The 12,654-nt window shown below is 34.5% G+C and overlaps 1 protein-coding gene across 6 annotated transcripts in view; it reads right to left on the reverse strand.

The window, feature by feature from the left end:
* The window catches only part of TAB2 (TGF-beta activated kinase 1 (MAP3K7) binding protein 2), a 91,323-nt gene that overhangs the window by 12,299 nt on the left and 66,370 nt on the right, over positions 1-12,654 (reverse strand). For all 6 annotated transcript variants that reach the window (XM_013056261.2, XM_045066252.1, XM_045066251.1 and 3 more), the window contains 2 exons: positions 1,507-1,667; positions 1,208-1,301 (listed from right to left, as the gene is read on the reverse strand). In XM_013056261.2, the coding sequence (XP_012911715.1) occupies positions 1,208-1,301; positions 1,507-1,667 (255 nt within the window). The remainder of the gene's footprint in view (positions 1-1,207; positions 1,302-1,506; positions 1,668-12,654) is intronic.

Below are 12,654 nucleotides of genomic sequence, written 5' to 3' on the forward strand. Positions count from 1 at the left end.
GGTATAATACAGTACTCACAACAGATGTTTAAGTGGTAAATGGGGGAAGAAGTCAAACTTAACTGTTAGTAAGACAGTAATAAAATTACAACTAGACCACTATTTTATGTGCCAAGTTAAAATAACTTACAATTTAACAATTTAAAATATAATTTCAAATGATCAAACATGATCTTAAGCAACTAAATAAATAGCTTGGCCCCAAATAAGTATTAAAAACCTTGCACTAATTAAATATAATGGTTCAGATGACAAAAGGAGTAAGTTAAGAACTATGGTTGCTAGATCAGCACTAAATTCCTTTTTCTCGCTTTTTAAACTACGGCATCTTCATAGAGTATTTCAAGATACATGACTTATGGAGGTTTTAAAAGAAAATACAACATTATCATCTTTCAACTTGATGGATTTTCAGCACACATTTAAAAAGAGTAACTAAGGACTTCTTTTTTGTTGGTTTCCTTCTCTTATCCTGTCTTTTCCATTTCATATATTTCTATTATTTCCCTAACTTCAGCTTTAGGTTTAAGTTATAAAATTTCCTGTTAGTTGCCTAAGGAACTGACTTAAATTGTCAATATTTTTTGCTATAATAACCAACTATTGCTTATCAGGAATAGCTCAAGTTTTCATAATAAGCTTTCATAATAAGCTATCCTTGTTCTAAAAATGTGTAAGCCACATTTTTATTCCCTTTTCTGTTTTGTCAATTAAGAAAGTGCCATTAGGGTGGAGATGCCTTTTTAACTATGTTCTTAAAAGCACGATTCTAAAAAAACGAAAAAAACAAAAAAAACCCAAAAAACATGATAAAGCATGATTCTCAAAAGATAAAAGGAAAAAAGGAAATAGGAAAAAGACACGAGTACCTATATTTTAACCTTATTAAATATTATAAAAATATTATAAATATTATACATTCTACTAATATTTAATAGCAATACTTTTGACAACATAGCCATAATCACTGTCTTCCCTTAACATGAGAATAGAGTAGGTTTGAATAATACAAATCTTATCAAATTATTCATAAGCCAAATACATAATTTATTCTGGAAGAAAAACAGAATAGTTTTTAGTACTATCTGGCTCCAAAGTCAAACCTGAGACAATTGAAGATTATAACTGCTAAGTTTGTATTCAGCCACAGGAAAAGAGTTGGCAAATTAATACAATGAATTTCAGTTGAATATGCACTGAACTTTACCTCGGGCTTGAAAAAGATCAATTTCTTTGGTTAAGCAGTCAATGTCAATCTGGAGTTGTCTATTACAACTTCTCAACTGCTGCATTTCTTCGAGCTGAAAAATAAGTCCGTGTGAGAAGGATCTGCATTGAATTCTCTTGTCATTAGTTAAGAGTGGAGTTTGGCAGGGGAGGGCGAGAGCAAAGAAACAAGTATGAATTGAGAGCACTTCTAAAAAAACCAGATCAGCTTTTTTACACCTATGGCAGATCGCAGATTCTCATGTTCAAGCACAGAGGTCACAAGAGTTACAGACTTACTGAAGGTATTTGGGATATGGAATTTGATCTTTTCAGGCGCCTTCTAGTTAGATTATTTTCCATTTCATTGACCTCAGATTTTAATTTATCCAGCTTTTTCTTTTGAATCTCAAGTTCTCTTTGAAGTCGTTCCATTCTGGCCTTCTGGTGTACCAACAGAGCTGCAACACATATTAGTAAACATGAGGACCCACCCACTTTAGTCAGTTAACCTTTAAGCTGCCTTGGGAAAACAAAACAAGTAAATATTTCTGCAACAAACAAGAGTATGCCAAGATACCTTAAAAAAACTATTCTGAGTTTAAATGTTTAAAATTTCAAAAATTTTAACCCGCAAATTATTTTAATTATTTAAGCAGACAAACATTACTACTTGTTTAAAATTTTTTTAAAAAAGTGTTTGGATAAACCCCCTTTCTGGCTAAGGATAGTACTTTTAGTAGCTATTACTTCTCTAAATGCTCCAGTCTAGTCAACTACTCTAGTAACTGCTATTTAATTAACATCTGACCCCCTGAAAGGTTAAGACCTTCAACTCTAAGAAGCCTGATGTGTTGGGACTCTGCTAAGGTATTCTAATATGAACACTTTGCAGACATTTTAAAAGGGAATGTGGGTTAAGCTAAATCCATTTTGATGTATGCAATAAATAAAACAAAGCAATTTCAATACATATAAATGTTATCATTAAATTGTTATTTTTTTTTTAAGAGAGAGTGCAACCATGTGAGCAAGGGTGGGGAATAGGGGACAAAGGGAGACAGATAATCTAAGTAGGTTCCACTATTCAGTGCAGAGCCTGATACGGGACTCAATCTCAAGACCCTAAGACCATGACCCTAGCTGAAATCAAGAGTTGGACACTTAACCAACTAAGCTACCAAGGCAGCTCCAAATTGAGACACATTAGTATTAAATTATTCAAGTCACAAAGTAAAAATGATACCACATAGAGAAATCACTCATATTTTGTGAAAATATTTTCCTAAGGTTTGTTTTTTTTTTTGAGAGAGAGAGTGTGCGTACAGGCACAGGTTAGGGAGGGGGCAGAGGGGGAGAGAGAATCTTAAGCAGGCTCCATGCTCTACACAGAGCATGACAAGGGGCTCGATCTCATGACCCTGAGGATCATGATCCAAGCTGAAATCAAGAGTTGGATACTTAACTGACACCCACGTTCCTTTATTTTCCTAAGATTTTTAAAGAAAGAAATTATGTAAATCAGACTTGTAGCATGAATGATAAACTGCATGGGAAACTTTCTTAAGTCATAAAAATCAGTGTATGTTCTTATGATTAATCCTTGGACAATGTAAGCCTCCTTTTTAGGGTACTGGACTGGAAGTAAAGATAACCTGTGGCCACTTTTGTAAAAAGTCAGCTTGGGATGATTCTATCATGAGAAAACAGGTGGATTTAGAAAAGTACAGTTAACAACCTTTAAAAAGGAAAATTATTAAAATGAAAAACTCAAGTAGATTAAACAGAAGATTAGATTAATGCTGAATAGTCATCTTCAATTAATCTCAAATTTTATGAATCTAAAAAATAAGAAAAAGACTATGGCACATTTGGGCTATTCAATCTAGCAGTGTATTCTAGAGCCAGAATTGGGGTATGGAAAGGGGGAGGCTATTAGGCTCAAGTACTTCAAAATTAACCTTAAATGGTAGGTAATCCCACCCCCCCCACCCCCGCCAAAATCTGACACTGTTCTAATCCATAGATGCTTCGTCTGTAATTCTCCTTTCTTATTTATTGGAAGAAATAAATACTTGGGCATAATGTTTCATGTTTTAAAAACCATGGCTGATTCTTTTTTGATAAACACTAAAACACTGTTAACCTTCCTCCCATTTTAATACATATTTTGTGACTTCAGGGAGGTGTTTTTGGAGATAAACATGTTCTTGGTTGAAAACTTGCTGTGTCTTTGTTACTTTCCTATCAAGCTTGTTTTGTCAGACTTTTATTCAAATTGGCTTATTTATGTGAACTGCAGTTTTATCCATCTATTTCCAAAATATAATTCTAAATAAGGGTTTGTTCATTCTCCTAAAAGAAGACGAGGGTGTAGGTTGTTATTTTTTGACTGGGACACAAAGAGAAGAAAAGCTGGAAGCAGGACTATAGTGAGAATGAAGGACAAGGCAAAGGAAGATGAGGAATAATATACTTTCCTTCATTTCTAAACTCCAACCATCTACTGATACTGTGTCTCAAGTGGCATTATTTAGAAATTTGTTCAAATTTGTCATTATTTATAAGTAGCATTTCTTAAAATTAATACTCAAAAATTTTTCCCTAATGACTAAATCCTTCAATTTCTCTAATGACTAAATGATGGTTTATATTTACGCTGAAATTATAAAACAAGATATATATTTGTGATACTCTTCAATATTATATTATGAGTGGGGATGAGAACAGATTTCCTAAGAAACTGAAACCCAACTTATAACACATTTGAGTGATCAAAATTTATATTGTAAGGGCAGAGAGTGAACCACAGGGTGAGAAATTATTATGACAATTTAACCCAGGCTAGTGATTTCTTTGGAGTGTCTGCTAGAAGCAAATGCAAACTGATTGTCAGCAATCCACTTCTACTACCAGTGAGCTATTACTAAGGGATCCATACGGAAAAATTGAAGAGAAGCTCTCAATAGAAAACTATGACCAAACAAGAAAATGATCTACCATGAGAATCAATGGCCCAGAAAGAGCCCCCACACTCAAAAGACAGGTTAAAGAATAGGAAAAGATATTTACAAATGATGTAAAGGGTTAGCATCCGAAAACTACAAAGAACTTATAAAACTCACCATCCCAAAACCAAATAATCTATCCAGTTAAGAAATGGGCAGAAGACATGAATAGACATTCTTCCAAAGACATCCAATGGGTAACAGATACACGAAAAGATGCTCAACGTCACTCACCATCAGGGAAATACAAATCAAAACCACAATGAGATATCACCCCACACATGTCAGAATGGCTAAAGTTAACAAGGGAAACAGATGTTGGGGAGGATGCAAAGAAAGGGGAACCCTCTTACACTCTGGTGGAAATGCAAACTGGTGTAGCCACTCTGGAAGACAGTGTGGAAGTTCCTTAAAAGGGGAGACTGCACTACTAGGTATTTACCCAAAGGATACAAAAATACAGATTCAAAGGGGGTATGTGCACCCTGATGTTTAAAGCAGCCTTATCAAGAATAGCCAAACTATGGAAAGAGCCCAAGTGTCCATCAACTAATGAATGGATAAAGAAGCTGTGGTGCACACGTACACACACACACACACACACACACACCCCACACACAATGGAATATTCCTCAGCCATAAAAAAGAATGAAATCTTGCTTTTACAACAATTTGGATAGAGCTAGGGTACATATGCTAAATAAAATAAGTCAGTCAGAGACCAGTATCTTATTTTACTTAAATGTGGGATATAGGAAACAAATAGATGAACATATGAGAGAAAGAAGTGGATAGCAAAAAAAGAAAGAGGGTGGCAAACCATAAGAGACCCTTAAACAGAGGGTCAGAGGGTCAGAGACCCACTTAAACAGAGAACAAACAGGCTTAATTGAGGTAGGTGGGGGATGAGCTAAGTGGGTGATGGGCATTAAGGAGGGCACTTGGGATGAGCACTGGGTCTTCTATGTAAGTGATGAACCACTAAATTCTACTCCTGAAACCAATATTACACTATGTGTTAAACTAACAGAATTTAAATAAAAATCTGGAAAGAAAAAAAAAAGGAAAAGTACCATAAACAACTCTAGAAATTAGAAATATAGTCAGTGAAATGAAAAAATCAAACAAATGAAACAGCAGATTAGACAAAGTAAAAGACAGTTAGTGACCTGGAAGATAAATCTAAGATCATTACCCAGACACAGAGATAAAGTGACAGCAAACATTAAAGGGGTTAAAAAATCTCATGTAAGTCTAAAAAGGAGTTCCAGAAGAAGATAACAGAAAGAATGGAGGAGAGGCAAAATTTAATGAAGAGATGCTTGCTGAAAATGTTCCAAAACTAAAGAAATAACAGAATCTAGAAGATAATGCAATAATTTGATCCTCTAGATTATCAGAGCATGGATGAATAAATACATTTTTAGATAAAGTTTAGGGGAATTTACCAACCACAGATTGCGGCTGAAAGAACTACTAATGTTTTTTGATAAGACGGAAATTAATACAAAAGGAAAGAACAGATGAATAAATTCAAATAAAGTTCTAACTCTAAAACAATGGAGAAGGACCATGGCAGTGGGTGGGGTAGCATAAATTGCTTAGAAAAAAATAAAACTAGAACATTAGAAAATAACAAGAAATTGGAAATGTGAAGACCAGACAAGCATTCTAAAGTCTTAAAAGTATTTAGGAATACTCTCAAATGTTGCTAAACCAAATACACATGTTGGGGCACCTGGCGGGCTCAGTAAGTAGAGCATGTGATTCTTGACCTTGGGGTCACTGACCTTAAGCCCCATATTGGGTGTGAAGCCTACTTAAAAAAAAATACACACACATGTTAACTAGCTAGGGATCATTAGTAGAGAAAGCTAAATAGAATGCAGTTTCTAAATTAAAAGACCAAATAAAAGGAGAAATTATTATTATTATCTGGTTAAACTTAGATGGCAGGAAAGAAGGAAAAAAGAAAAAAAAATAAAAAAATCATGACAAGAATAATTCCAAATATATCAGTAATCACAACTCTAATTTAATTAAATGTATTTGTTTAGATACAAGAGATCTGCACATTAGATTCTTTAAAATTTGGGTATATGCTGTTCATAAGAACACATTTAAAACAATTCATTCACACATTTAATATATTGAGAGTCTACTTATGAAATCAATGAACAGGAAAAATTCCTGCCCTTGTGGAGCTTACACTATAGAGGTAGGAGAGATGTGTGTGTGTGTGTGTGTGTGTGTGTGTGGTGTGTGTGTGTGCAAGAACAAGGCCCTAAAGAAGTGGTCAACAAACTGGACCAATGGACAAAAAACGGCCCACTGCCTGTTCTGCGGAAAAAAAGTTTTACCAGAGTACAGCCACGCTTACTTGTTTACTTACTGTCTGTAGCTGTTTTTGTGTTACAACAGCAGAAGTGAAGAGCTATGACAGAAATTGCACGGCTTGCAAAATCATACACAGTTTATTTACTATTTGGCCCTTTATCAGATCATGTGGAGACTTGATCATATTAGGAAGTTTGAGTAGAAGGGGACTCATCATAGCACAGAAAGGTCAGGAGTAAAAGGACTAAAGTAAAATAAATATTTTGTGCTTTGGGTACCACTCGAAGAGACACAAAATAAAAGGAGTCAATTGCTGGGGATATTCAAAGTCTGTGGTACGCTAAAGGCAACATCAACACCCAAACCCAGCTCCGCACCTCATTGAACTGACTCAGCCCTTTAATAACCCACAGAAAAGAGAGGTGTTCTTGTTTCTGGGTGTAAATACTACTTATCTAGTCTCTTCTCTCTCTCTTTTTTTTTTTACACACAACATTTGGCATTTAACAAGAAATTATGAGACACACAGAAAGCAAGAGAAAAACCCAACATCACCAAGAGATAAGGCAATCAACAGAACCACACTAAAAGATGACCCAGATGCTAGAACTACCTGATGGAATTTAAAAATAACTGTGATTAATATGTTAAAGGATCTAGTTAAAAAGGTGGACAACAGGCAAGAACGAAGAGATAATCTAAGAAATGTAAATTATAAAAAAAGGGCAAATGCTGGAAATTAAATATGGCATCAGAGAAAACAGATTCCTTCAACAGGGGCACCTGGGTGGCTCAGTCATTAAGCGTCTGTGTTAGGCTCCAGTCATGATCCCAAGGTTCTGGGACCAAGCCCCGCTACGGGCTCCTTCCTCAGTGGGAAGCCTGCTCTCCCCTCTCCTGCTGTCTCTCCCCTTTGTTGGGTTCCCCCTCCAGCTCTCTGTCAAATAAATAAAATCTTTAAAAAAAAGATTCCTTCAACAGACTTACCAGCACACTGGACACAGAAGAATCAGTGAACTTGAGAGACAGAAATTACCCAAACACAAATTAAAAATTGAAAAAAAGAACAAAGCATCCAAGAGATGCAGGAAATATCAAACAGTCTAATAATACACATATAATCAGTGAAAAACAAGTCTGAAGAAATATTTGAAGAGATAATGGGAAAATATCTTCTAAAATTAAGGAAAGACAACATATCACAGATTAAAGAAGCCCAGAGATCTCCAAGCAGTATTAAAACAAAACAAACCAGACATACCATAATCAAACTACTGAAAACCAAAGATATAGAGAAAATCTTGGCCAGTAGAGAAGTGTTTTTTTTTTTTCCCCTTAAGAGATTTATTTATTTACTTCGGAAAGATAGGGCATGTATGGGAGTGGAGGTTGGGGGAGCGGCAGAGGGAGAGAATTCTCGAGCAGACTCCCTGCTGAGCGCAAAGCCTGACAGGGAGCTTGATCCCCGGGCACCAAGATCCAAGATCATGAAGGGTACCAAGATCCAAGATCATGAAGTAGGCCAAAATCGAAAGCTAGTTGCCCTTGGTTGGGCAGGTGCCCCCACTAGAAAAGTTTTGAAAGTGACCAGATGAGTATAAAATCAAAATAAACCAAGTGTAGTAATACCCACTTCAGAAAAAAAAGAAGTTTTGAAAGTGACCAAATGAGTATAAAATCAAAATAACCCAAGTGTAGCAATACCCACTTCAGAAAAAAAAAAAAATTGACTTTAGGGCAAAGTATGCTATGAGATAAAGAGGTTTCTTAATGATAAAATTCGGGGAGGGGGGTAGCTAGCATCCAACTTTGTTTCGAAAACTTATAGAAGAACATTCAAATTTATTTTCCAACCAGTGTATCTCAGAACATACATTCCAGGACAGGGGCTGAACACTCTTCCAGTCAGAGAGAGCTCCATTAGTAATCCCCAATATGATAGTTTTTGTTTCTATCAAAATACAAAAGTAAACTACAGAGTTGAGAGCTAGACAGAAGACCAATGTTAGCAGGAGATACCCTTTAACAACAGCCAGAAATATGATTCAAAAAAGATTTAGAAAAATGAAGGAGCCAGAGCTGCTGAAGGTTGTGGGGGTATTTTGAAGTTAAAGAGTAAATTCTTCAGAATGTTTCTGAAATAGAAAAAAATATTACATTCATAAAGAGAGACGTTTTTACAATGGCTAATGACATGACTTGCCTTTGGGGAAAATGGCAAGATATATCCTATGATTAGCCTGAAGCCCTAAAGTAAAATATTGTGAATCCACAGTCTGAGAATTTATGAGAGATTTCTTTCCAGTGAAAACAAAAACTTAGAGCAGAGTTATAATGACTATATTACTTAGAAGTGACAAATGTAGATTATAGACTATTCGGGATTTCTTAAGTATGTCTGTCAATTATAAACAAAATAAAAAGTGCTCTGAAGATAGCAGGAGAGATATATGACTCTTTCTTAGCAATTCTTTCTTCTAAGGGCCTGGATTTTTATGTGTCTAGTTCACTTTCATTTGTTGCTTGGGATTTTTAGATAGAAATCTGGGAAAGATGAATGACAAAGAAAAGAGGGGTGTCAAGGTAAATCATGAAAATTCAGCTAAAGCCAATGAACTCCTGTTCTCTAGTTGTGGTCTGTCTCCTAATTTTAACTTCTACCATATAAACCATTATACAGTACATATACATTAAGAGCCGTTATCAGACTCGTAATGAAGAAAATTAATTACAGTCATTTAAAAAAAATTATTTGAAAGACTGAGTGAGAGAAAGCATGAGTTGGGGAGCAGGAGAGCCAGGTTGGGCAGAGGGAGAGGGAGAGGGATAAGCAGACCAGGGAGCTTGATATGGGGCTGGATCCCAGGACCTTGAGATAGTCACCTGATCTGAAGGCAGATGCTTAACCAACTGAGTCACCTGGGCGCCCCAATTACAGTATTTTTATAAATAAGACCCTTTTGGTCTGAATCAGGCTCTACCTAAGGAAGTTAGCTTTCACAGTCCTTCATTCTTATATATAAACCAACAGCCATGGATCACCACATATTTCAGTAACATTTGACATGTAAAAGACCTAGATAAAGAGAAAGATTAAACCCAGATTAAGCAGAGATAATTCAGGAGCTAGACAAAAACTTAAATCCTAATTAGCATCATTAAGTGATCTGTGATATTCACATACCCATAAAACAATCTGCTGTGAGAAAAGAATTAGATAACTAGCTCTTAGAAATTAAAAACAGCATTTGCCGAAATGAAAATGTCCTATCTGGGTTGGAACAAAAATTAAGGAAGTATACTCAATTACAGAACAGGAAAGATAAGGAGGTAGAATATTTGAGGACTAACGATGAGAAAGAGAAGGCTGTCTAGGAAGTCAAATTGTTGTATAAGAGAAGTTCTAGAAAGAAACAGTGGAAACAGGAATCAGGAGGGGATTTTCAGAACTGAAAGAAAACACTAGCCTTCAAACTGAAGGAGTTCACTGAATGTGGAACAAGGATAATTTAAAGATAAACCTAAACCCAGATACATAATTGTGTCTATATATATTAGATACATATTTATATTTTATAACTATATTTATAAGATACTATAGTATACTATAGGTATACAGATACTATAACTATACTATATTTATAAGATACTATAAAATATATATAAATGTATATAAGCATGCATACCTTGGTAAAATAATATCCAGTCATACATGAGTAGTTACTATAATAAGGCATTGGTAAAGACTGTGCTTTAGTTTTATCTGTGACGTTTGCATTGTAACAGTATTTCATTCAGCCAAAAACACATTAATTACATTTTTACTATTCTGGAATCTGAGATTTTCTGGATTGGATGTGGAGCCCAGTGCAGGGCTTGAATTTATAACCCTGAGCTGAAGACCTGGACTGAAGAGTCAGATGCTTAACCAACCGAGCCACCCAGGCACCCCCAAGATAATTTTAATAGTTAAGGAATTTAAGTCAATTTCTATACTCCTTGTTCAAAGGACATTACCATGAGTAAAATGTCAAGGAAGGAAACAAAGTTAAACTAGTTCAAGAGCTTAAATATTATTACTTTGTATTTATAAATCAATATCCCACTATAGGAGAAACTTGCTTTTTTTGTTAGTTCATTTCATTTTACACTTGGAAAAATGCAGCATTTTTGAGTTTTCATTATTAAGTACATGTCTCAACTAAACCTCAAGCTCCTTGAGAGTAAACACTGAATTCAGTTTTGTACCACGGGGTATCTATATTAAACCTTGACAACTGTAGGCACTTGATAAATATCTGTTAACTGTAAAATAATGACAATTTGACTTTCAATGAATGACAGAGTAAAATACTAATTTTTGGTCTAAGAGATAGAAATATTAATAAAATAAAAACATGAAATTTATTTTAGAGTTTCCTTGAATGTTTATCTTTAGTATTTATCACAGTGCAACTGAATACATTTTGAAATATGGCAAGACTTCTAGGTTGCTCACAATGCGGAAAGGTAGCTTTTTTTATATGCTAGTTCTACCAAGAAAATAAAATAACTTATGTATTTAACATCTTGATCACACATTGACTTTGTTTTCTAAACCTATAATCTGATATATATATATAGTTATATATATATAACTATTTGAAACACAAAAAAAGGGGAAGATAAGTAACAGAGAAAAAAAATTCAGTACCTTTTGAAATCCTCTTTCAGTCAAAATTACATTTTAGTAGATAAAGGTAATTTAAGTATGCAACTCCCTCTTGTGGTTGTTAAAATAACTATTAGTTAATTCAAATACTAGGGCCCGTAAGCCACCCCTCTAGGCATCTCTTTTAAGCAGCAGTTTTAGAAAGCTTAGTCTTTACCCAGCTTTTGTCAACTTTCAGGGAGCGATGGAAACAATTTCTTACTCAACTTTATTTGTAATTAGAAAAACACACCTCAAGTTTCAGATGATGTTAGCTTTACTAATTTTAGGTATTTAATATTGTAAATAACATAATTTCTCCAAAAGTAAAAAAAAAGGGGGGGTATGCAGTGCACATATTAAAAGAATCCCTTTGCCACTGGAAAATATAACAGGTATTTATGGATACAAAGATCTTGGGCTTATTATAAAAGAGAGAGAGAGAGGAGAGAGAGAAATTTGCCATTGGAAACACAATAGATATTTACAATAGATATTTATTCCTAATGTCTTTTATACTTTTGTCTGTCATAATGATTTTATATGCCTAAACCAGGTACATGCCTAAGTGACTGTACCAAGCAAGGTACAATGTCAGCTTCTAAAATAAATCAAGACTTTTCTAGACTCTAACTGTTGACAGCAGGGGTATTCGTTTTATATGCTAATGTGTAATTATTATCACTTGTTTAGTGATGGAGTCACAAAGGATTCAAAGATGGCAATTACTCATTAAAATAAACATCTTGATGTTTTCATCTACTTTCCCATTTTTAAGGAGACTCTGAAATCAGATCTTTCAACAGTGCTGCAACTAGGCCTGTAATCTGGGTAACAGAAATAACAAAACTATGAGGAATGATGCTTAAGTCCTGTAATTATTTTTAAGAATCTTAAATTACTTATACTTCATATTAATAATAGAGGAGTATGAGATTTCTGCTTGATAACACTTTTTTGGCCTAATTTGTACATAAGTAAGATTCTAATGCAATCTTACAGCATTAAGATACAGATACTATCTAAAATTTTTGTTTTAGAGAAAAATAAAACCAGGCCTTAGAGAAGCCAAAAGAGCCTCCAAGAAATACAAATGGATGAACCATTAAAGAAACTGGGGACATTTACAGTTTAAAAAGGCTTACCCTTTTAAAGAGGGAATATGAAATATGAAAATAACTATTTTCAAGTTTTTGAAGGGTTGCCACAGGTAAGAGAAATGAGGCCAATTCTATATAGTTTCAAAGACTATCACTATAATTTATGAGAAGGTATGTGCAAGATTTCTGATCTTTTGAAATACTGGAATGTTGTGAAGGGCTAGTTTCTTTCTTTCTTTCTTTTTTTTTCCCAAGATTTTATTTATTTATTTGACAGAGATCACAAGTAGGCAGAGAGAGAGGGAGGAAGCAG

The sequence above is a fragment of the Mustela putorius genome, unplaced genomic scaffold, assembly GCF_011764305.1.
Source record: "Mustela putorius furo isolate JIRA1106 unplaced genomic scaffold, ASM1176430v1.1 tig00003863_pilon_pilon_pilon, whole genome shotgun sequence".
In the NCBI taxonomy this organism is placed as follows: Eukaryota; Metazoa; Chordata; class Mammalia; order Carnivora; family Mustelidae; genus Mustela; species Mustela putorius.